The sequence below is a fragment of the Oncorhynchus kisutch genome, unplaced genomic scaffold (genome assembly GCF_002021735.2).
Source record: "Oncorhynchus kisutch isolate 150728-3 unplaced genomic scaffold, Okis_V2 Okis07a-Okis12b_hom, whole genome shotgun sequence".
Taxonomy (NCBI): Eukaryota; Metazoa; Chordata; class Actinopteri; order Salmoniformes; family Salmonidae; genus Oncorhynchus; species Oncorhynchus kisutch.
This window is the reverse complement of record NW_022261984.1, coordinates 3,933,825-3,961,689: the sequence shown is the minus strand read 5'-3', so window position 1 is coordinate 3,961,689 and position 27,865 is coordinate 3,933,825. Positions and strand designations below refer to the sequence as shown.

The 27,865-nt window shown below is 43.8% G+C and overlaps 2 protein-coding genes across 6 annotated transcripts in view; both read left to right on the top strand.

Annotated features, from left to right (window-relative positions):
• The window catches only part of LOC109901308 (semaphorin-4E), a 330,201-nt gene that overhangs the window by 211,186 nt on the left and 91,150 nt on the right, over positions 1 to 27,865 (top strand). The gene's annotated exons all lie outside the window — the stretch shown is intronic.
• LOC109900486 (C-type lectin domain family 4 member E-like) lies at positions 131 to 19,481 on the top strand. Of its 3 annotated transcripts, none has more exons than XM_031814944.1 (7): positions 131 to 245; positions 289 to 529; positions 1,715 to 1,810; positions 9,831 to 9,953; positions 10,055 to 10,197; positions 10,328 to 10,428; positions 18,916 to 19,481. In XM_031814944.1, exons 2-7 carry the CDS (start codon positions 427 to 429, stop codon positions 19,073 to 19,075), a joined length of 726 nt encoding a protein of 241 aa, XP_031670804.1. In that variant the 5' UTR covers positions 131 to 245; positions 289 to 426; the 3' UTR covers positions 19,076 to 19,481. The 3 variants fall into 3 exon arrangements, with proteins under 3 accessions (XP_031670804.1, XP_031670806.1, XP_031670805.1); XM_031814945.1 differs by having other exon boundaries at positions 133 to 312; positions 418 to 529; XM_031814946.1 differs by having other exon boundaries at positions 132 to 529; positions 10,331 to 10,428.

Sequence of the window (27,865 nt, the reverse complement as noted above, 5' to 3'; positions counted from 1 at the left end):
GGAAAGAAGGCCCCTATATGGCCAGTGCAAGCCATAACGGGACTTCCTTATGAACAATGTTACGAACAGGCCTTGCGAAATATGACTTCCTGCTTGAATCTGATTGGATTCTATCAACTGCAGTCGACCTCAAACAGACTTCAGAGCGGTACCAGTGGAGACGCATATCAGAGTAACTACTCAGCTAATTGTAATTGAAGTTAGAATCATAAAATAGATATTACCATTAGGAGTCAGTTAGAAAGGTAATCATAAAATAGATATTACCATTAGGAGTCAGTTAGAAAGGTAATCATACAGTAAGTTAATACCGTAAGTACAAGTAAGTTAGAATCATAGATATTACAATATCAGGTCAGTCAGACTGAATTAGTTCATTCATTGATTGATTGGGGTCATCATTTATATCCGGTACAGTTAGTTAAGATGGTCGACTACGTCAACAAACAGGTGATTGAATTAAACAAAGTTAATGAAGAAAACCGGAACGGAGCAACGAGGAGCGTGAAGACTGAGACCCATCTCTCAGGTAAGGACAAATAATTAGCTATTTTTCTCTCTCTCTCGCAATCACGGACGCACGCCCGCCTACAGGCATAGACGAACCAAACACAGGCACACAAACACCACATAAAAGAAAAACATACATAACATGTATATTTTTGAGTGTTCTGTCACCTGGGTGGTTCAGTTGGTAAGGAGAGTAGGGATTACAACATGCTGGGGTCACACACTAAAATGCATTCGTTTTTCCCCTTCAATTACTGGAACTATTTTAATAAGATCAATTAAAAAGAACCTTTTAAAACAACAACAAAGTGGACACCCTGCCAGTGTTTTTGGTAAACTGCTGAGGGGCTGGAGAAATGTAAGCACTCTGAAATTCATAGAGAACTGTATGCTCAGTGTAAGCTTGTTTTACTCTGGAATTGTAAATGATGGAATTGTACAAACTCTGTATTTTTGGGAGATCCAACAACATTCATATAGAGATGTGAGTTATAGATCTTTCATTCCCATTGAAAGCAAGTCGAAGAGGCGGTATCTGTTCTATGTGTTGTTTTTCTGTGCTTCCCTTTCTGAAGTTGCATTTTTACATATTTTACTTTAGGTTTCGTACAGCAACTTCAAACAGCAGATTATACAATATGTATTTTACACAATGACTGCGGAGCGATTTCTGCATAGTGCATCTTTAAATTGTAATTTTGAGCTCATAGATGGTCAGTCTTGGGTCCTGATGGGGTTACATAGTTATTAAACTAAGCTCATGAGGCATTTACAAGTTACATTCATGAAGAATGAATGGGTAAATATTATACATTTCAAAGTCCCAAAAAATTGAGGCAGCAATCAAAGAGAGCCCTTTTAAATCATTCTTCAGCTATATTGTGCAATTTTGGCAATTTCTTCATACAGTAGCTTCCTGTTTATCTGATGTGAGGTGACCACAAGTTTGAGTAAAGTGTTGCTGCCTACCCTAAGTCAGAGGAAAACAAATGACGCAATGGAAATGTTTGGTTCTCAGAATTCTGATCATAATCATTAGTGATGTAGGATGATGTTGTTTCTTTGTGTGTGTGTGTGTGTGTGTGTGTGTGTGTGTGTGTGTGTGTGTGTGTGTGTGTGTGTGTGTGTGTGTGTGTGTGTGTGTGTGTGTGTGTGTGTGTGTGTGTGTGTGTGCGTGCGTGCGTGCGTGTGTGTTTCTCTGCAGATGGAAGACTAAGACTCTACAGGCTGGCTGCTGTGTGTTTCGGAGTGCTGTGTCTTCTACAAGTCACCCTCAACATCTCCCTGAGGCTGGCTTTCTGTGAGTGAGGTTGTGTCCCAAATGACACCCTAGTAGCTCTGTTCTTTTGATAGTGCACTATGTAGGGAATAGAGTGCCATTTGGGACCTTTTTCCATTTGGGTCTCTTATCCATTTTATAACGGACTACATTTGAACAGGGTCGATGGGGCAGATACGTATTTTATCATCACACTAGTTCTGTACTTAAAATCAACGATCACAATTCCTGTAGTTTGTCAATGCTTTTGACGCACAAAAATAAACACACCTGTTGTAATGATGCAGTACAACGAAATGTGTGCTCTATTTACAGTAGTCTGTTCCTAGACTCCGCATGAGTTTCAAGTTTGAGAAAGTTTACAATTTATCATTCCATTTCTACCGATCCGCGTGTCAGTTATTTATCATTCCATTTCTACCGATCCGCATGTCAGTTATGATTTTCATTAACATGTTTTAGTGGAACATTTTCATTTAATATCATTTTTGTTTTTCTAAATAATTGTGACATGGTTAATATTACAAACCGGAATTACATCATTTAGGACACTTTCTTATCCAGAGCGATTTACAGGAGTAATTAGGAGTAAGTCCCTTAGTCAAGGGCACATTGACAGATTGTTCACCTAGTATACCGCCCCAACGCTCCAAACCGCTATGCAACCTGCCGCTTCAAACCAGAATTAAAATAATAAAGATCTTAAAATAGAAATTCCACTAATGGGACCAGCCTCTGCCACATGGACACATTTATACACTGTGATTCATTGGCGTCTAAAGAAATGAGTGCACGAAGAGATATCCTAAGGCAATGTAGCAGTAGGCCAAGAACTTCCATTGTCAACTAGAACAAATCAAATCAGAAAACATCCTGATGAAAATATAGATTCTTTCAATCTCATTCATCTCTTTGCTTCTTCTAAGGAGGACTGGTGATTATCGAGGGGGAGAGTTTTGTAAAGATTTTTTAAATACTGTGAGGAACTAACATTCACAATGGATGTAAAGGTGAAGAAAAAATGACTTAGAAGCTCAGCTAATTAGTGGTGTTGAGTGAACACGATCAGAAACCAGACATCCCCAAATGGTTACTTCCCTACATTTGCGCAGCAGGCCAGTTAGACTACTTCTATATGCGTGCTCTGGCTCCGTCAACATTAAGAGGACAGAGAAACCAGATACATGCTCATTACTCAAGTGGAGCGCTGGACAAACTCGGCCATCAGGCTCTCCTCCAACAGCGTCATGTTGGCAGTGAACTCATCAGGGAGGAACAGAAACATACTGACATCATCCTGCATCTGAAAATCAGAGGGAAGGAGAAAGAGGCAGGGAAGAAATAAAATCGGAGAAGAAGAGAGATCAGATCAATTGGAAAATAAGTTTATGAACAATAAAAAGTATTTGACACATTTTATGCAAATGAACTGTGTCATTACTTGGGGTGGCAGGTAGCCTAGTGGTTAGAGTGTTGGGCCAGTAACCGAAAGGTTGCTAGGTTGAATCCCAATCCAATTTCACAGGATAATGGTTCTGGGTAATCATGGCAATGCGGGTGAGCGCCACCCCATCTACCTGGACGTCCTCTATCCCTCTATTTGTTATCCATCTATCCATACACACAACCACACACTCATAAAAAAGAGGCGATAGGTGAAAGGTGAAAACAACTTCAGGAGATGAGATAAGGAGTTGAACCCCAGCCCTCTAGTACCTTTGAAGTTGGCAACACCCAGAGCAACACTACCAGCACTTCTTCCCAGGGGCTTTGTCAGGATGGTATCCACCTGCCTGTTTTCAATATTCCCGCAAGGTGGTGCCAACTCTCAATTTTTGATTTGTAAAGGCACACCCCTGTCTTTATAAGGCCCCACAGTTGACAGTGCATGTCAGAGAAAAAAACAAGCGATGATGTCAAAGGAATTGTCCATAGAGCTCCGAGACAGGATTGTGTCGAGGCATAGATCGTATGCTCCTATGCTTTAAAATTGGTCCTGATATTCTTCTGGTAATCCGTGCTTGATTTGGGCAGGATCTGCATCAGCTCTTTTTGTTATGTTACAGCTTTATTCTAAAATGTATTTAATATTTTTTTTCCCTCATCAATCTACACACTATAGCGCATAATGACAAATCGAAAACAGGTTTATAGAATTTTTTGCAAATTTATGAAAAATTTAAAAAAGAAATACCTTATTTGCGTAAGTATTCAGACCCTTTGCTATGAGACTTGAAATTGATTTCAGGTGCATCCTGATTCCATTCATTATCCTTGAGATGTTTCTACAACTTGATTGGAGTCCACCTGTGGTAATATCAATTGACTGGACATGATTTGTAAAGGCACACCCCATGTCAGAGCAAAAGCCAAGCCATGAGGTCAAAGGAATTGACCATAGAGCTCTGAGACAGGATTGTGTTGAGGCACAGATCTGGGGAAGGGTACAAAGACATTTCTGCAGCATTGAAGGTCTCCAAGAACACAATGGACTCCATTGTTCTTAAATTGAAGGAGATTGGAACCACCAAGACTCTTCCTAGAGCTGGCCGCCCGGCCAATCTGAACGATCGGGGGAGAAGGGCCTTGGTCAAGGAGGTGTCCAAGAACCCGATGGTCACTCTGACAGAGCTCTAGAGTTCCTATGTGGAGATGGGAAAACCTTCCAGAAGGACAACAATCGCTGCAGTGCCAGACGGAATACACTGCTCAGTAAAAGGCACATGGCAGTCCGCTTGGAGTTTGCCAAAAGGCACCTAATGACTCTCAGACCATGAGAAACACGATTCGCTGGTCTGATGAAACCAAATTTGATTCTTTGGCCTCAATGCCAAGCGTCACGTCTGGAGGAATCCTGGCACCATCCCTACGCTGATGAATGATGGTGGCAGCATCATGCGGCAGGTACTAGTCAGGATCGAGGGATAGATGAATGGAGCAAAGTACAGAGAGATCCTTGATGAAATCCTGCTCGAGAGGGCTCAGGACCTCAGACTGGGGCAGAGGTTCACCTTCTAGCAGGACAATGACCGTAAGCACAAAGCCAAAACAAAAAGGGAGAAGCTTCGGGACAAGTTTCTGAATGTCCTTGAGTGGCCAAGCCAGAGCCCGGACTTAAACCCTATTGAACACCTCTGGAGAGACCTGAAAATAGCTGTGCAGCGAGGCTCCACATTCAACCTGACAGAGCTTGAGAGGATCTGCAGTGAAGAATGGGAGAAACTCCCCAAATACAGGTGTGCCAAGAATGTAGCGTCATACCCAAGAAATCTCAAGGCTGCAATCTCTACCAAAGCTGCTTCAACAAAGTACTGAGTAAAGTGTCTGAATACTTATGTACATTTTTATTAACATTTCTAAAAACCTGTTTTTGCCTTGTCATTGTGGGTTATTGTGTGTAGATTGATTAGAGGAGTAAATAATTCAATACATTTTAGAATAAGGCTGTAACATAACAAAATGTGAAAAAAGTCAAGGGGTATGAATACTTTTCCGATTGCACTGTATAAGCCTGGGATATCAACCACTCAAAGTTAGTGGGAGTGACCATAGAATTCTACGGGAGTGACCTTCTTGAGTAAAATATTTGCCATCAGGCTATGTCATTTAGCAAAAACATTCCCCCTGGTCGTCAATAGTTAATACAACCACAAAGACTGTACATCCGGCGCCGACAGAGATGGCCACCTCGCTTAGCGTTCATAGGAAACTATGTAGTATTTTGTTTTTTTAATGTATTATTTCTTACATTGTTTCCCACAGGAAATCTGAAGTTTTGTTACATACAGCCGGGAGGAACTGTTGGATATAAGAGCAACGTCAACTTACCAACATTACAACCAGGATTGCGACTTTCCCGAAGCGGATCCTCTGTTTGGTCCAACACCCAGGACAATGGATTGGATCCCAGCCAACGACTCAAAACAACGGTGCCGCAGAAGGGGCATATGGAGCGGTCTTCTGGTCAGGCTCCGTAAACAGGCACATCGCGCACCACTCCCGAGCATACTTCTCGCCAATGTCCAGTCTCTTGACAATAAGGTAGACCGAATCCGAGCAAGAGTTGCCTTCCAGAGAGACATCAGAGATTGTAACATTCTTTGTTTCACAGAAACATAGCTCACTCGGGATAAGTTATCAGAGTCGGTACAGCCAGCTGGTTACTTCATGCATCACGCCGACAGAAACAAACATCTCTCTGGTAAGAAGAAGGGCAGGGGTGTATGCCTTCTGATTAACGAGATGTGGTGTGATCATAACAACATACAGGAACTCAAGTCCATTTATTCACCTGACCTAGAATTCCTTACAATCAAATGCCGACCGCATTATCTACCAAGAGAATTCTCTTCGATGATAATCACAGTTGTGTACATCCTCCCCAAGCAGACACATCGACGGCCCTGAAAGAACTTCATTGGACTCTATGTAAATTGGAAACCACAAATCCTGAGGCAGCATTTATTGTAGCTGTGGATTTAAACAAGGCTAATATGAAAACAAGGCTCCCTAAATTTTATCAGCATATCGAATGCATGACCCGGGCTGGCAAAACCGTGGATCTTTGTTACTGTAACTTCTGCGACGCATACAAAGCCCTCCCCCACCCTCCTTCCGGAAAATCTGACCACGACTCGATTTCGTTGCTCCCAGCTTACAGACAGAAGCCAAAACAGGAAACGCCCATGCTCAGGTCTGTTCAACGATGGTCCGACCAATCGAATTCCACGCTTCATGATTGCTTCGACCACGTGGACTTGGATATGTTCCGCATAGTGTCGGACAATAACATTGATGAATACGCTGATTCAGTGAGCGAATTTATTAGCAAGTGCATCGGGGATGTTGTACACACGGCAACTGTTAAAACATTCCCCAACCAGAAACTGTGGATTGATGGCAGCAATCGCGCAAAACTGAAAGTGCAAACCACTGCTTTTAATCAGGGCAAGGTGACCGGTAAACATGAACGAATACAAACAGTGTAGCCATTCCCTCCGCAAGGCAATCAACAAACTAAGCGTGAGTATAGAGACAAAGTAGAGTCGCAATTCAATGGCTCAGACATGAGAGGTATGTGGCAGAGTCTACAGTCAATCACGGACTACAAAAAGAAAACCAACCCCGTCGCGGACCACAATGTCTTGCTCCCAGACAAACGAAAAAACTTCTTTGCTCCCTTTGAGGACAATACAGTGCCACCGACACAGCCCGCTACCAAAACCTACAGGCTTTCCTTCACTGCAGCCAACATGAGTAAAACATTTAAAAGTGTTGACCCTCGCAAGGCCCAGATAATTGTATCACCGCCTGGTACGGCAACTGCTCCGCCCACAACTGTAAGGCTCTCCAGAGGGTAGTGAGGTCTGCACAACGCATCAGCGGAGACAATCTACCTGCCCTCCAGGTCACCTACACCACCCGATGTCACAGCAAGGCCAAAAAGATCATCAAGGACAACAACCACCCAAGCCACTGCCTGTACACCTTGCTATCATCCAGAAAGTGAGGTCAGTGCAGGTGCATCAAAGCTGGGACAGAGAGACTGAAAAAATGCTTTTATATCAAGTCCATCAGACTGTTTAAGAGCCATCACTAACATTGAGTGGCTGCTGCCAACATACTGACTCAAATCTCTAGCCTCTTTAATAATAAAAATGTGATGAAATATATGTATCACTAGCCACTTTAAACAATGCCACTTTATATAATGTTTACATACCCTACATTACTCATCTCATATGTATATACTCTACTCTATACCATCTACTGCATCTTTCCTATGCTGTTCATCCATTGCTCATCAATATGTTAGATATTACTGCATGGTCGGAACTAGAAGCACAAGAATTTCGCAACACACGCATTAACATATGCTAACCACGTGTATATGACATAAAATTTGATTTGATTATGGCTAAGCACATTTCCACAATTTCTATTCTTAAAATGTTCTTTTAGATCTAAACCCTAAATCTAAGTTTGATGCGTTGGTCTACCAAACCTTCCGAGCATATGTCACCCTTTATACGTTTATATCATATTCAACATTGTGGGTCATGTCACATTTGACATGGGAGATTATGTTTTTAGTTATTTTTATTTTTCCTTTATTTAACCAGGTAGGCTAGTTGAGAACACCTTTATTTAACCAGGTAGGCTAGTTGAGAACACCTTTATTTAACCAGGTAGGCTAGTTGAGAACACCTTTATTTAACCAGGTAGGCTAGTTGAGAACACCTTTATTTAACCAGGTAGGCTAGTTGAGAACACCTTTATTTAACCAGGTAGGCTAGTTGAGAACACCTTTATTTAACCAGGTAGGCTAGTTGAGAACACCTTTATTTAACCAGGTAGGCTAGTTGAGAACACCTTTATTTAACCAGGTAGGCTAGTTGAGAACACCTTTATTTAACCAGGTAGGCTAGTTGAGAACAAGTTCTCATTTACAACTGCGACCTGGCCAAGATAAAGCAAAGCAGTGCGACAGAAACAACAACACAGAGTTACATGGAATAAACAAGCATACAGTCAATAACACAATAGAAATTTTAAAAAGAAAGTCTATATACAGTGTATGCAAATGGCATCAGGAGACCGCCAGAGGTCCGGACAACAGGCCCTCCGATTTTACACACTGAACTCTATCTGCGAAGTAGTATGCGAACCAGGCGATGCAGTCATTTGAGAAACCAAGGCTATTGAGTCTGCCAATAAGAATACGGTGATTGACAGAGTCGAAAGCCTTGGCCAGGTCGATGAAGACGGCTGCACAGTACTGTCTTTTATCGATGGCGGTTATGATGTCGTTTAGTACCTGAGGTGTGGCTGAGGTGCACCCGTGACCAACTAGGAAACCGGATAGCACAGAGGAGAAGGTACAGTGAGTTTCGAAATGGTCAGTGATCTGTTTATTATCTTGGCTTTCAAAGACTTCAGAAAGGCAGGGCAGGATGGATATAGGTCTGTAACAGGTTGGGTCTAGAGTGTCACCCCCTTTGAAGAGGGGGATGACCGCGGCAGCTTTCCAATCTTTAGGGATCTCAGACGAAATGAAAGAGAGGTTGAACAGATGGGTAATAGGGGTTGTAACAATGGCGGTGGATAATTTTAGAAAAAGATGGTCCAGATTGTTTAGCCCAGCTGATTTGTACGGGTCCAGGTTTTGCAGCTCTTTCAGAACATCTTCGATCTGGATTTGGGTGAAGGAGAAGCTGGGGAGGCTTGGGCGAGTAGCTGCGAGGGGTGCGGAGCTGTTGGCCGGGGTTGGGGTAGCCAGGAGGAAAGCATGGCCAGCCGTAGAGAAATGCTAATAGAAATGTTCGATTATCATGGATTTATCGGTGGTGACCATGTCGTCTAGCCTCAGTGCAGTGGGCAGCTGGGAGGAGGTGCTCTTGTTCTCCATGGACTTCACAGTTATGACACGTTTATCAACCCTTTATAAAGCATGACATACACTTATAGATGCTTAATAACACATTCATGTAGCGCTTATGAATGCATTATGAAGGCTTTATGAACCCTTTGATAAGACCATTGACGATGAAATCACAATCAGTGAAAACATTATTGATCTAGCTAACTAGCAGATTCAGATCAATCATCAACATGAATGATCAGCTGATAGTCTGTCCTCTTTCCCCGATGTCAGTCATGTCTTTTGATAGGCACTGTAACCAGTGGTGTAGTGATATTTGTCATCATTTCTCAATCACTGTTTGCACTGACAGGTGACACCTTTTGAATACCTTTATAGAATATACATCAAATGCATCCTCAGATTACAACGTCTGACTATATCCACATCGTCTCGGAGAAAATGTTCTATGTCCTTCACCAAGTCAGGAACAGCCTATTTCAAAATAGACTAAACATCCATGTCAATCTTGAATGATAATTCATCACGTTTTACTGGTGAAATGTCCACACTGCATGCCAATCATCTCAATCATTATCATGAGAAAATGCATTTAGATATTATTGAATTACTGTTACGTGAGTGAATTAACCAGGAGCTATATGTATCAATCCTTTCCAGATAACAGAGGCAATGAGACTGTGGAGAAAGACCTGCTACAGACCAGTTACAACACACTGACTGAAGAGAGAGACCAGCTTCAGAAGGAAAGAGATGATCTCATGAGAAAGTTCTCTAATCTGAGTGAGTTAACCTGATAAATGATCATAACATCACATATCTAATATGCAGTTTCAATAATAGGTGCAGAATAACAAGATGGAAATTCATGTTTTGTCATGTAGAACAAACCTGTCCTGATGGCTGGCAGAAGTTCAACTCCAGTTGGTACTTCCTGTCTACTGAGACTAAAACCTGGAAGGAGAGCAGAGAGGACTGTCTGGAGAGAGGAGCCGACCTGGTGATCGTAAACAGTGATATGGAACAGGTGTGTGTCTGTGTGTGAGAGAATGGGAGAGAGAGAGAATCAAGCATCTCTTTGTCAGTAATATGTCTTCCAGTATTTAACACATGTAGTCTATAGTAGTTGACAATATCAGTATCTTTCTCACCAACAGCAGTTTCTCTTAGGCCTCAATAAGGGAGCCTGGATTGGTCTGACTGACTCTGTTACTGAGGGGACCTGGAGATGGGTGGACGACACCCCACTGACAATAAGGTGTGATAGAGACTTTTTAACAAATGACATATTGCTTCAAATCATTATCATGAAAGGTTTGTGTTCACTCATAGATGTCATTCCACAAACACTAATAAATATAGCTAAGAAACTAAGTACTATTAAATATGAACATGAAATACAACTAAAGTTATCTTTGTTGGTCTAAGCTAGATGAGGGTGTGCTCATATTAAAGCTGAAAAAACATGTCTATAATTTATGATGATGTTTTCTACCAGAGTCTGATTATTAACTTTGCCCCCTTTTTAATTAGTATGTTTTATCTTATTTGCACTGGTTCTATGGACACTCAATAGACTCTACCCACACACTCACTAGACTCTACCCACACACTCCCTAGACTCTACCCACACACTCACTAGACTCTACCCACACACTCCCTAGACTCTACCCACACACTCACTAGACTCTACCCACACACTCACGAGACTCTACCCACACACTCACGAGACTCTACCCACACACTCACTAGACTCTACCCACACACTCACTAGACTCTACCCACACACTCACTAGACTCTACCCACACACTCACGAGACTCTACCCACACACTCACGAGACTCTACCCACACACTCACTAGACTCTATCCACACACTCACTAGACTCTACCCCCACACTCACTAGACTCTGCCCACACACTCACTCGACTCTACCCACATACTCACTAGACTCTACCCACACACTCACTAGACTCTACCCACACACTCACTAGACTCTACCCACACACTCACTAGACTCTACCCACACACTCACTAGACTCTACACACACTAACTAGACTCTACCAACACACTAACTAGACTCTACCCACACACTCACTTGTCTCTACCCACACACTCACAAGACTCTACCCACACACTCACTAGTCTCTACCCACACAATCACTAGACTCTACCCACACAATCACTAGAATCTACCCACAAATTCACTAGACTCTACCCACACACTCACTAGACTCTACCCACACACTCACTAGACTCTACCCACACACTCACTAGACTCTACCCACACAATCACTAGACTCTACCCACACACTCAATAGACTCTACCCACACACTCACTAGTCTCTACCCACACAAACACTAGACTCTACCCAGACACTCACTAGACTCTACCCAGACACTCACGAGACTCTACCCACACACTCACTAGACTCTACCCACACACTCACTCACACTCACTAGACTCTACCCACACACTCACTAGACTCTACCCACACACTCACGAGACTCTACCCACACACTCACTAGACTCTGCCCACACACTCACTCGACTCTACCCACATACTCACTAGACTCTACCCACACACTCACTAGACTCTACCCACACACTCACTAGACTCTACCCACACACTCACTAGACTCTACCCACACACTCACTAGACTCTACACACACTAACTAGACTCTACCAACACACTAACTAGACTCTACCCACACACTCACTTGTCTCTACCCACACACTCACAAGACTCTACCCACACACTCACTAGTCTCTACCCACACAATCACTAGACTCTACCCACACAATCACTAGAATCTACCCACAAATTCACTAGACTCTACCCACACACTCACTAGACTCTACCCACACACTCACTAGACTCTACCCACACACTCACTAGACTCTACCCACACAATCACTAGACTCTACCCACACACTCAATAGACTCTACCCACACACTCACTAGTCTCTACCCACACAAACACTAGACTCTACCCAGACACTCACTAGACTCTACCCAGACACTCACGAGACTCTACCCACACACTCACTAGACTCTACCCACACACTCACTCACACTCACTAGACTCTACCCACACACTCACTAGACTCTACCCACACACTCACGAGACTCTACCCACACACTCACGAGACTCTACCCACACACTCACTAGACTCTACCCACACACTCACTCACACTCACTAGACTCTACCCACACACTCACTAGACTCTACCCACACACTCACGAGACTCTACCCACACACTCACGAGACTCTACCCACACACTCACTAGACTCTATCCACACACTCACTAAACTCTACCCCCACACTCACTAGACTCTGCCCACACACTCACTCGACTCTACCCACACACTCACTAGACTCTACCCACACACTCACTAGACTCTACCCACACACTCACTAGACTCTACCCACACACTCACTAGAGCTCTACCCACACACTCACTAGACTCTACACACACACTAACTAGACTCTACCAACACACTCACGAGACTCTACCCACACACTCACGAGACTCTACCCACACACTCACTAGACTCTATCCACACACTCACTAGACTCTACCCCCACACTCACTAGACTCTGCCCACACACTCACTCGACTCTACCCACACACTCACTAGACTCTACCCACACACTCACTAGACCCTACCCACACACTCACTAGACTCTACCCACACACTCACTAGACTCTACCCACACACTCACTAGACTCTACACACACTAACTAGACTCTACCAACACACTAACTAGACTCTACCCACACACTCACTTGTCTCTACCCACACACTCACAAGACTCTACCCACACACTCACTAGTCTCTACCCACACAATCACTAGACTCTACCCACACAATCACTAGACTCTACCCACAAAATCACTAGACTCTACCCACACACTCACTAGACTCTACCCACACACTCACTAGACTCTACCCACACACTCACTAGACTCTACCCACACACTCACTAGACTCTACCCACACACTCACTAGACTCTACCCACACAATCACTAGACTCTACCCACACACTCAATAGACTCTACCCACACACTCACTAGTCTCTACCCACACACTCACTAGACGCTACCCAGACACTCACTAGACTCTACCCAGACACTCACGAGACTCTACCCACACACTCACTAGACTCTACCCACACACTCACTCACACTCACTAGACTCTACCCACACACTCACTAGACTCTACCCACACACTCACGAGACTCTACCCACACACTCACGAGACTCTACCCACACACTCACTAGACTCTACCCACACACTCACTCACACTCACTAGACTCTACCCACACACTCACTAGACTCTACCCACACACTCACGAGACTCTACCCACACACTCACGAGACTCTACCAACACACTAACTAGACTCTACCCACACACTCACTTGTCTCTACCCACACACTCACAAGACTCTACCCACACACTCACTAGTCTCTACCCACACAATCACTAGACTCTACCCACACAATCACTAGACTCTACCCACAAAATCACTAGACTCTACCCACACACTCACTAGACTCTACCCACACACTCACTAGACTCTACCCACACACTCACTAGACTCTACCCACACACTCACTAGACTCTACCCACACACTCACTAGACTCTACCCACACAATCACTAGACTCTACCCACACACTCAATAGACTCTACCCACACACTCACTAGTCTCTACCCACACACTCACTAGACTCTACCCAGACACTCACTAGACTCTACCCAGACACTCACGAGACTCTACCCACACACTCACTAGACTCTACCCACACACTCACTCACACTCACTAGACTCTACCCACACACTCACGAGACTCTACCCACACACTCACGAGACTCTACCCACACACTCACTAGACTCTACTCACACACTCACTCACACTCACTAGACTCTAGCCACACACTCACTAGACTCTACCCACACACTCACGAGACTCTACCCACACACTCACGAGACTCTACCCACACACTCACTAGACTCTATCCACACACTCACTAGACTCTACCCCCACACTCACTAGACTCTGCCCACACACTCACTCGACTCTACCCACACACTCACTAGACTCTACCAACACACTCACTAGACTCTACCCACACACTCACTAGACTCTACCCACACACTCACTAGAGCTCTACCCACACACTCACTAGACTCTACACACACACTAACTAGACTCTACCAACACACTAACTAGACTCTACCCACACACTCACTTGTCTCTACCCACACACTCACAAGACTCTACCCACACACTCACTAGTCTCTACCCACACAATCACTAGACTCTACCCACACAATCACTAGACTCTACCCACACAATCACTAGACTCTACCCACACACTCACTAGACTCTACCCACACACTCACTAGACTCTACCCACACACTCACTAGACTCTACCCACACACTCACTAGACTCTACCCACACACTCACTAGACTCTACCCACACACTCACTAGACTCTACACACACAATCACTAGACTCTACCCACACACTCACTAGTCTCTACCCACACACTCACTAGACTCTACCCAGACACTCACTAGACTCTACCCAGACACTCACTAAATTCTACCCACACACTCACTAGACTCTACCCACACACTCACTAGACTCTACCCACACACTCACTAGACTCTACCCACACACTCATTAGACTCTACCCACACACTCACTTGACTCTACCCACACACTCACTAGACTCTACCCACACACTCACTAGACTCTACACCCACACTCACTAGACTCTGCCCACACACTCACTCGACTCTACCCACACACTCACTAGACTCTACCCACACACTCACTAGACTCTACCCACACACTCACTAGACTCTACACACACACTAACTAGACTCTACCAACACACTAACTAGACTCTACCCACACACTCACTTGTCTCTACCCACACACTCACAAGACTCTACCCACACACTCACTAGTCTCTACCCACACAATCACTAGACTCTACCCACACAATCACTAGACTCTACCCACACAATCACTAGACTCTACTCACACACTCACTAGACTCTACCCACACACTCACTAGACTCTACCCACACACTCACTAGACTCTACCCACACACTCACTAGACTCTACCCACACAATCACTAGACTCTACCCACACACTCACTAGACTCTACCCACACAATCACTAGACTCTACCCACACACTCAATGACTCTACCCACACACTCACTAGTCTCTACCCACACACTCACTAGACTCTACCCAGACACTCACTAGACTCTACCCAGACACTCACTAAATTCTACCCACACACTCACTAGACTCTACCCACACACTCACTAGACTCTACCCACACACTCACTAGACTCTACCCACACACTCACTAGACTCTACCCACACACTCACTAGACTCTACCCACACACTCACTAGACTCTACACACACAATCACTAGACTCTACCCACACACTCACTAGTCTCTACCCACACACTCACTAGACTCTACCCAGACACTCACTAGACTCTACCCAGACACTCACTAAATTCTACCCACACACTCACTAGACTCTACCCACACACTCACTAGACTCTACCCACACACTCACTAGACTCTACCCACACACTCACTAGACTCTACCCACACACTCACTTGACTCTACCCACACACTCACTAGACTCTACCCACACACTCACTAGACTCTACACCCACACTCACTAGACTCTGCCCACACACTCACTCGACTCTACCCACACACTCACTAGTCTCTACCCACACACTCACTAGACTCTACCCACACACTCACTAGACTCTACCCACACACTCACTAGACTCTACCCACACAATCACTAGACTCTACCCACACACTCACTAGACTCTACCCACACAATCACTAGACTCTACCCACACACTCAATGACTCTACCCACACACTCACTAGTCTCTACCCACACACTCACTAGACTCTACCCAGACACTCACTAGACTCTACCCAGACACTCACTAAATTCTACCCACACACTCACTAGACTCTACCCACACACTCACTAGACTCTACCCACACACTCACTAGACTCTACCCACACACTCACTAGACTCTACCCACACACTCACTTGACTCTACCCACACACTCACTAGACTCTACCCACACACTCACTAGACTCTACCCACACACTCACTAGACTCTACACACACACTAACTAGACTCTACCAACACACTAACTAGACTCTACCCACACACTCACTTGTCTCTACCCACACACTCACAAGACTCTACCCACACACTCACTAGTCTCTACCCACACACTCACTAGACTCTACCCAGACACTCACTAGACTCTACCCAGACACTCACTAAATTCTACCCACACACTCACTAGACTCTACCCACACACTCACTAGACTCTACCCACACACTCACTAGACTCTACCCACACACTCACTAGACTCTACCCACACACTCACTTGACTCTACCCACACACTCACTAGACTCTACCCACACACTCACTAGACTCTACACCCACACTCACTAGACTCTGCCCACACACTCACTCGACTCTACCCACACACTCACTAGACTCTACCCACACACTCACTAGACTCTACCCACACACTCACTAGACTCTACCCACACACTCACTAGACTCTACCCACACACTCACTAGACTCTACACACACACTAACTAGACTCTACCAACACACTAACTAGACTCTACCCACACACTCACTTGTCTCTACCCACACACTCACAAGACTCTACCCACACACTCACTAGTCTCTACCCACACAATCACTAGACTCTACCCACACAATCACTAGACTCTACCCACACAATCACTAGACTCTACTCACACACTCACTAGACTCTACCCACACACTCACTAGAATCTACCCACACACTCACTAGACTCTACCCACACACTCACTAGACTCTACCCACACACTCACTAGACTCTACCCACACACTCACTAGACTCTACCCACACAATCACTAGACTCTACCCACACACTCAATGACTCTACCCACACACTCACTAGTCTCTACCCACACACTCACTAGACTCTACCCAGACACTCACTAGACTCTACCCAGACACTCACTAAATTCTACCCACACACTCACTAGACTCTACCCACACACTCACTAGACTCTACCCACACACTCACTAGACTCTACCCACACACTCACTAGACTCTACCCACACACTCACTTGACTCTACCCACACACTCACTAGACTCTACCCACACACTCACTAGACTCTACCCACACACTCACTAGACTCTACACACACACTAACTAGACTCTACCAACACACTAACTAGACTCTACCCACACACTCACTTGTCTCTACCCACACACTCACAAGACTCTACCCACACACTCACTAGTCTCTACCCACACACTCACTAGACTCTACCCACACACTCACTAGACTCTACCCACACACTCACTAGAATCTACCCACACACTCACTAGTCTCTAACCACACACTCACTAGACTCTACCCACACACTCACTAGACTCTACCCACACACTCACTAGAATCTACCCACACACTCACTAGAATCTACCCACACACTCACCAGTCTCTAACCACACACTCACTAGACTCTACCCACACACTCACTAGACTCTACCCACGCACTCACTAGACTCTACCCACACACTCACTAGACTCTACCCCCACACACTCACTAGACTCTACCCCCACACACTCACTAGACTCTACCCCCACACACTCACTACAATCTACCCCCACACACTCACTACACTCTACCCCCACACACACACTCACTACACTCTACACACACACTCACTAGACTCTACCAACACACTCACTCTACTCTACATACACATTCACTAGACTCTACCCACACATTCACAAGACTCTACCCACACACTCACTAGACTCTACATACACACTCACTAGACTCTTCCCACACACTCACTAGACTCTACCCACACACTCACTCGACTCTTCCCACACACTCACTAGACTTCTTCAAAAAAATTATTCAAGCTCTGTCAAATTTCATTGCTGATCTTTGCTAGACAACTTTTTAACGTCTTGTCATACATTTTCAAGCAGATTTAAATCAAAACTTTCAAAACTCGAAACATTCACTGCCTTCTTGGTGTCACATCCTTACCTTAGTTCCTTTGTTATGTTTCTTGTTTAGGTTGGTCAGGGCGTGAGTTGGGGTGGGCATTCTATGTGTTGTTCTAGTTTTATTTTCTATGTGTTTGGACTGGTATGGTTCTCAATCAGAGGCAGCTGTTAATCGTTGACTCAGATTGAGAACCATACTTAGGCAGCCTGTTTTTCCCATTTGAGTTGTGGGTAGTTGTTTTCTGTTTTGTGTTGTTGCACCTTACAGTGCTGTTTCGTTCACGCTCTTTGTTGTTTTGTTATTCAGTTGATTTATTAAATATTAACATGGACACATACCACCCTGCGCATTGGTCCGATCTTGACTACTCTTCCTCAGATGAAGAGGAGAACCGTTACACTTGGTTAGGAACTCCTGTGTCGGTTTGGCCTTGCGTTTTAGGTTATTGTCTTGCTGAAATGTGATTTCATTTGCCAATGTATTAGGGATTTCCCTAATAGGGACTAGACTTTTTTATTACTTAATTACTTTAACTCTGCATTGTTGGAAAAGGACCCGTAACTAAGCATGTGTTATTATTATTTTCTCTGTCTTCTTTACCCTGTAGTTACTGGCACTCACAGCAACCTGATAATGGTCGTGACGACCCAAAAAATGGGGAGGAGGACTGTGTTGAGCTGAACACAGAAACCTGGCTTCCTGCAAAGGCATGGAATGACCAGTCATGTTTAGACAATCGTCACTGGATTTGTGAGAAAGTGGTTTAACAACACCATGACAACAGAGCACCTTACAGAGCACCTTACAGTGCTCACAACTTCATTCTCTCTCTCTCTCTCTCTAAGACACACACACGCACACACACCAACACACTGCTGGCACTGTAGCTGTAGTGGCAAACAACCTGATAATGGTGGTGAACCAGGATATACTGTAACAAGGACTGTGCTGATGTTAATATTGGGTATTCTGAGCCTGTATATAAATATTCTGACATATCATTTACCTCTCTTCATAACTGGATTTGTGAAGAGTTATACAGTAGCTCATTATATAGTAGTGCTACAGTGCTAATGCATCTCTCTCTCTAGGTAAACAGTGTGTAGACATATTGTCATCTGTAAAATGCTTGTATTCATTGTTTTAAATAGAAACATGTTATGTGATTTGTCATAGGCTTGTGCTTTTTTCATAATCAATTATTAGTACAAATCTCTTTAGTAAAAGATGAGGCTCAGAAAAGAAAGGCTCAGTAAGAAAGGAACCTAGCAATTTACCAGCTTCCTGATTGAATGTGAATGGATTGTTAAAACAATGTGACTTGCAGTTGGACACAGACGGTCGGCAGAACAGTACTGAGAGGATACATGCTGCACGCAGGCACAAACACAGACACAAACACCACAGACACACACACACAAACACACAGACACACACACACACAAACACACAGACACACACACACAGTTAGAAAGGTAATCACATAGTTAGTTCAGATGTATGACTACTTTAACAAACAGGTTATTGAAGAACATGAGAAAAGAGCAACAAGGAGAGTAAATACTGAGACCCGTCACTCAGGTAAGAACTAAGAAAACTATCTATCACACACATACACGCACATGCGCACACCTTGAATTTCATGATTTTAGGCGCAAGGCTATTTGTCCTTCAAGAGGTTCCCAATCTGCCAGGACACCAAGGCCATCTGCTAGGGCACCCTGTCCATGATCCACAATAACCAGTTAAATTGATTTGAAAAACACTAGCCATTCTGTTAAGAAAAACATTAGTCTACGTAAAGGTCATACATAAATTAGCATATTGGAACAATAGCGCTTTTAGCTTACTGCTGTGTGCATTGCTGTTGTTATAATGTGAAGAAGTAGCCTAATAGTTAATTAACATTTTAAGCTAAATGTTCTGATCTGTTGCATCAGCCTCTTTGCTTTTAAATGTGTTTTTGATGTACAGTGGTTGTATGAACTTGGGATCTATCGTCCCACAACTGTCCCAGAATCTAGAAATATTTATTTCTCACACCGAATGATAAGTGTAGATCCACTTTTGTACTATACTAGATTGAAATAGGCAGGTGATTTTGCGGGCTGTCAAGTGTCTTTTACTGAGGAGTGGCTTCTGTCTGGCCGCTCTACCATAAAGGACTTATTGGTGGAGTACTGCAGAGATGATTGTCCTTCTGGAAGCTTCTCTCCGATCTCCACAGAGGAACTATGTTCCTGAGTCACCATTGGGTCCTTGGTCAACTCTCTGAGAAAGGCCCTTCTCCCCCGATTGCTCAGTTTGGCCAGGCGGCTAGCTCTAAGAAGAGTCTTGGTGGTTCAAACTTATTCCATTTAAGAGTGATGGAGGCCACTGTGTTCTTGGGGATCTTCAATGCTGCAGAAATGTTTTGGCAACCTGTACCTCGACACAATGCTGTCTCAGAGCTCTAATTATTCCTTCCACCTCATGGCTTGTTTTTAGCTCTAACATGCACTGTCACCTGTTGAACTGTATGTAGCCAGGTGTGTGCCTTCCCAAATCATGTCCAATCAATTGCATTTCCCAAAAGACTCCAATGAAGTTGTAGAAACATCTCAACAATGAACAATGGAAACAGGATGCACCAGAGCTCAATTTTGAGTCTCATAGCAAAGGGTCTGAATACTTTTGTAAATATTGTGTCTGTGTTCTAATTTTTAATACATTTACAAACATTTCTAAAAACTTGTTTTCGCTTTGTCATTATGGGGGTATTGTGTGTAGATTGATGAGGAAAACATTAATTTAATCAATTATAGAATAAGGCTGTAACGTAACTAAATGTGGAAAAGGGGTCTGAATACTTTCCGAATGCACTGTAATGCAGGACCGTGCAGGACAGATATACATTTCATGATCACACAATCGTTCTGTACTCACAAAGCAAGGATGACAATTCAGACTTACAGACGTTATATGGCTTGTGAGACCAGTAGTTTGTCAAGAAAGAATGTCGACATCCTCCACAGAGAATTGAGATACAACTGTAACTGGTGCACTTGGTCTTGTATAAGTCACTGAACATGGCGACAATGTACACACCACAACCAGGACTGTGTCCCAAATAGCACCTTATCCTCTTTAAAGGGCACTGCTTTTGACCAGGGTACAAAGTACTGCACTATAGAAGGAATAGGGTGTCATTTGGGATGCTTCCCATGCAGGAACATCTTTGTTTTTAAGCACCGCTCTAACGAAGAGAGAAACCAGTTCGAGACCTGTTACAACACCACTGAACTGGAGCAAGACAGAGACCAGCCAGATACCAGTAGTGGGATCATTGAACTGTGTACTGTTGCATCCCTCGTTAAAGGAAGCGGGTTCTTTCTAGTTATTGCAAAGAGAATCTCGACAGTATAAAGCATTTACATCATGAAGACTGTTCATTTCAAACATGACAGCAGATACAACATAACCTGTTCCAAGCTGAGTCCATCTGCACCCACTCACAGGTAGCACCCTTGAATACCTTGGCCAACAACCAATGAGGGTCTGCCAATAAAGCCATGCACATCCAATCAGATATATTTCCAATATCCAGCACTGAACACGTACATACCATTTTAACCAGCTGTGCATAATAACTTCTCTCTCACACATTACATGTACAGATAGAGACCACTTGCAGAAGGAGAAAGAAGAACTTGAACCAGCTAGAGAGAGAGAGAGAGGCCAGTCAGAGAATTCAAAGGACAAAAACCAGTTACAAGAGCGTTACAATGCCCTGACTAAAGACACAAGTTGAGAGACAGGGTCAGTGTCCTGACCAATGAGAAGGTGGCGCTGGAGAAGAGGCTCTCTGAGTGTGGTAAGTAGTCAAGTCAGTCACGAGGGCTGCATCCCTCTTCTCTACCCTTCATTCTCCTGAAGGGTGAATTTGCAGCCTGACCTCAAAGACTAGACGTAACATAGTAAATGTAAATCTGTGACACTTTGTGATTAGTATGATATGTTACATTCGATGTGGTTAAATTACACAGAAGTTTACTTTAGACCAAAACAAAAGGAGGGAGGAGAGTGGATGAGTGGCCATATGATGCGAACATCTAGCAACCCAAAGGTTGTGCTTTTAAATCTTACCATGGACAACGTTTGCATTTTAGCAAATAAGCAACTGTGCAACTACTTACTTATTTTTTTATTAAGTTGCAACTACTTAGCATATTAGCTAACCCTTCCCCTTACCCTGACCGTAACCACTTAACCTAACTCCTAACCTTAAAGCTAAACTTAACCACTAATGCTAACTTCTAGCGTAGCTAATGTTAGACACCTACCACCAAGCCACCTAGCTAACTTTACCAACAACAAATTAAAATTCATAACATATCATACATATTGAACATTTGTAACATATCATATGAAATGGATGATGGACATCCACAAATTAATTGACACCTTGCGATACGTGGATTGTATGTTTTAACAGAAGTGTGGAATGAAGCAAATCTGATTTATTCAACAGTTCAGGTCCCTGTCTGTCACTTACAAATACAGCAGGTCATCAAACATGTATCCCCTTCAGTGATGAATGCACGTCTTGGCTACTTGTATCATTTTCCCAAAACAAAAGGAGGAAGGATGGGTGGCCATATGATGCGAACGTCTAGCAACCCAAAAGTTACGTGTTCGAATCACATCATGGAAGACTTATTTTTAACTTGCGTCCAACAACATCATTGACAAATACGCTGATTCGGTGAGCGAGTTCATTAGAAAGTGCGATGCTATACCAACAGCAGCTATTAAAACATTCCCAAACCTGAAACCGTGGATTGATGGCAGCATTCGCGCGAAACTGAAAGCACGAACCACTGCGTTTAACCAGGGCAAGGTGATCGGAAACATGACTGAATAGAAACAGTGTAGCTATTCCCTCCACAAGGCAATCAAACAAGCTAAATGTCAGTATAGAGACAAAGTAGAGTCGCAATTCAACGGCTCAGACACAAGAGGTATGTGGCAGGGTCTACAGTCAATCACGGATAACAAAAAGAAAATCACCCCCGTTGCGGACCACAATGTCTTGCTCCCAGACAGACAAAATAACTTTTTTGCTCGCTTTGAGGACAATACAGTGCCACTGACACGGCCCGCTACCAAAACCCGCAGTCTCTCCTTCACTGCAGCCGAAGTGAGTAAAACATTTAAACGTGTTAACCCTCGCAAGGCTGCAGGCCCCGACGGCATTCCCAGCCGATGCCACAGAGCATGTGCAGACCAGCTGGCTGGTGTGTTTACGGACATATTCAATCTATCCTTATCCCAGTCTGCTGTTCCCACATGCTTCAAGATGGCCACCATGGCCACCATGAAGTGCTTTGAGAGACTAGTCAAGGACCATATCACCTCCACCCTACCTGACACCCTAGACCCACTCCAATTTGCTTACCACCCCAATAGGTCCACAGACGCCGCAATCGCAACCACACTGCAATCTGTCCTAACCCATCTGGACAAGAGGAATACCTTTGTGAGAATGCTGTTCATCGACAACACCATAGTACCCTCCAAACCCTCCAAACCCTGAGTCTCGAACCCGCCCTGTGCAACTGGGTACTGGACTTCCTGACGGGCCGCTAAAAGGTGGTGAGGTTAGGTAACAACATCTCCACCCTGCTGATCCTCAACACTGGGGCCCCACAAGGGTGCGTTCTGAGCCCTCTCCTGTACTTCCTGTTCACCCACGACTGCGTGGCCATGCACGACTTCAAGCCAATCATCAAGTTTGCGGACGACACTACAGTGGTAGGGTTGATTACCAACAACGACGAGACGGCCTACAGGGAGGAGGTGAGGGCCCTCGGAGTGTGGTGTCAGGAAAATAACCTCACACTCAACGTTAACAAAACAAAGGAGATGATCGTGGGCTTCAGAAAACAGCAGAGGGAGCACCCCCCTATCCACATCGATGGAACAGTAGTGGAGAGGGTAGTAAGTTTTAAGTTCCTCGGCGTACACATCACAGACAAACTGAATTGGTCCACCCACACAGACAGCATCGTGAAGAAGGCGCAGCAGCGCCTCTTTAACCTCAGGAGGCTGAAGAAATTCGGCTTGTCACCAAAAGCACTCACAAACTTCTACAGATGCACAATCGAGAGCATCCTGTTGGGCTGTATCACCGCCTGGTACGGCAACTGCTCCACCCACAACCGTAAGGCTCTCCAGAGGGTAGTGAGGTCTGCACAACGCATCACCGGGGACAAACTACCTGCCCTCCAGGACACCTACACCACCCAATGTCACAGGAAGGCCATAAAGATCATCAAGGACAACAACCACCCGAGCCACTGCCTGTTCACCCCGCTATCATCCAGAAGGCGAGGTCAGTACAGGTGCATCAAAGCTGGGACCGAGAGACTGAAAAACAGCTTCTCAAGGCAATCAGACTGTTAAACAGCCACCACTAACATTGAGTGGCTGCTGCCAACACACTGACTCAACTCCAGCCACTTTAATAATGGGAATTGATGGGAAATTATGTAAAATATATCACTAGACACTTTAAACAATGCTACCTAATATAATGTTTACATACCCTACATTATTCATCTCATATGTATACGTATATACTGTACTCTATATCATCTACTGCATCTTTATGTAATACATGTATCACTAGCCACTTTAACTATGCCACTTTGTTTACGTACTCATCTCATATGTATATACTGTACTCAATACCATCTACTGTATCTTGCCTATGCCACTCTGTACCATCACTCATTCATATATCTTTATGTACATATTCTTTATCCCCTTACACTTGTGTCTATAAGGTAGTAGTTTGGAATTGTTAGCTAGATTACTTGTTGGTTATTACTGCATTGTCGGAACTAGAAGCACAAGCATTTCGCTACACTCACATTAACATCTGCTAACCATGTGTATGTGACAAATAAAATAAGATTTGATTTGATTTGATTTTAAATATAACTTTAATATAACCTTTTGTACTTTTCGTCCAACGTTCGGCTGGACCTGCACGATCGTTTGGAGATGTTTACCAAACGCCCTAACAAAAGGAGGTATTTGGACATAAATGGTGAACTTAATCGAACAAATCAAACATTTATTATGGAACTGGGATTCCTGGGAGTGCATTCTGATGAAGATCATCAAAGGTGTGTGAATATTCATAATACTATTTCTGACTTCTGTTGACCACACAAAATGGCGGATATCTGTTTGGCTGTTTTGGTCTCTGAGCCCTGTACTCAGATTATTGCATGGTTTGCTTTTTCTGTAGAGTCTTTTTGAAATCTGACACAGCGGTTGCATTAAGGAGAAGTGTATCTATATTTCCATGCGTAATAGTTTAATCTTTTATCAATGTTTATTATGAGTATTTCTGTAGATTGATGTGACTCTCTGCAAAATCACCGCATGTTTTGGAACTACTGAACATAACACGCCAATGTAAAATTAGATTTTTGCATATAAATATGCACTTTATTGAACAAAACATACATATATTGTGTAACATTAAGTCCTATGAGTGTCATCTGATGAAGATCATCAAAGGTTAGTGATTCATTTTATATCTATTTCTGATTTTTGTGACTTCTCTCTTTGGCTGGAACTTGGTGGTGACCTTACATAATCATTTGGTGTGCTTTCGCTGTAAATCCATTTTGAAATCGGACACTGTGGTTGGATTAAGGAGAATTCTGTCTTTAAAATGGTGCCCAATACTTGTATGTTTGAGAAATTTGAATAATGAAATTTCTGTTGTTTGAATTTGGCACCTTGCAATTTCACAGGCTGTTGGCGAGGGGTACCCCGTTCCCGACTGGATAACTGAACGTGGGTGTAGGAGGGAGGGAGAGAAAGGGAGAGAGAGGGGGATGGTACTCGCTATACCCAAAGAGGGCCACGTCATGACATAAGGCAGGTTCTCAACAGACGTCACTGGCAACAACGTCGCCTATGGGCACAAACCCATCATCGCTTGACCAGATTGTACGTTCCTGAGACACTCCTTTGGTTATCTTTGGTCTCTTTGTTGCCTCTCTGATTAATGCACTCCTTACCTGGTCCATGAGTTTTGGTGGGTGGCCCTCTCTTGGCAGGTTTGTTGTGGTGTCATATTCTTTCCATTTTTTAATAATGGATTTAATGGTGCTCCGTGGGATGTTCAAAGTTTCAGGTACAATTTTTTTGTTGATCTGTACTTCTCCACAACTTTGTTCCTGACCTGTTTGGAGAGGTCCTTGGTCTTCATGGTGCATCTTGCTTTGTGTTGCCCTTTGCTTAGTGGTGTTGCAGACTCTGGGGCCTTTCAGAACAGATGTGTATATAAACTGAGATCATGTGACAGATCATGTGGCACAAAGATTGCACACAGGTAGACTGCAGTACTTAATGCATGCACCACTTTTCTGTTTTTATTTCTTTGAAACAAGTAATTTTTTAAAATTTCACTTCACCAATTTGGACTATTTTGTGTATGTCCATCACATGAAATCCAAATAAAAACCATTTATATTACAGGTTGTAATGAAACAAAACAGGAAAAACACCAAAGGGGATGAATACTTTTGCAAGGCACTGTATAACATGAATGAACTGATATGTGACATGAGGGAGAGGTCAGAATAGAGGAGAGAGAGGGGAGAGAGGGAGGGAGGAGACAGAGAGAGAGAGAGAGAGAGAGAGAGAGAGAGAGAGAGAGAGAGAGGATATGTGACAAGAATTCATGCTAAAATTAAAGCTCTGCCCCACCTGACCTGAATGACGGGTCGCCGCTGCATGTCCTTGAAAACTTCTGAGGGCAGGGACCTTGGATATTCTCTCCCAATGCGTTTTGAGAATGAGGCGAGCGGTGGTTTCCAATATTCAACATTTTCTCCAGAAGTGTGCGCTTGTTCACTTCCCTTTATGGATTCGAAAGGAAATCACCAGTATATGGGATTTCCCTCTAGCCCACATGCCTACACCGACCCAAGGCTTTTAGATTTATGGGAAATAGTAGATGAGCGTACACTTCAGCAGAAAGAAGAGATTATTGGAACGCAACCCAGAATCGGAATATCTGAAAACCAATATGGTGGACGCTGTGTGTGTGTTGTCTCTTGGTACTGAAAGAGTGGTCTGCGTTTTGGCCAACCACATGATGCGCTGGATTTGTGAGAAATTACAGAAATATCTACATGTAGGTCAAATCCACATCTTGTTTAAATGTGTTAATTATATTATCATCTACAACTGTTTGTTGTACATTAACATTTTCCCTAAAATTGGGTAATTAACTGTGAGTACATGCATTTACATGCTACATGGTATTATCATTTTGTTGTAATTCATTTTTTCCTATAGATTATTAGCAGCCTTTTGGATCAGTCACAAAACTGTATCGGTTTCAGCTTTGTCCAATTCCCTCTAAACAGTTTATTCATGTTAGGGATCGGCCTCCCGCTTGGGGGGCAACTTCCGGTTAAACTGGAGGGCGTGTAATTCAAATAAATTCTAATTGTTAATATAGATTTTAAACATTTAGGTACATATAC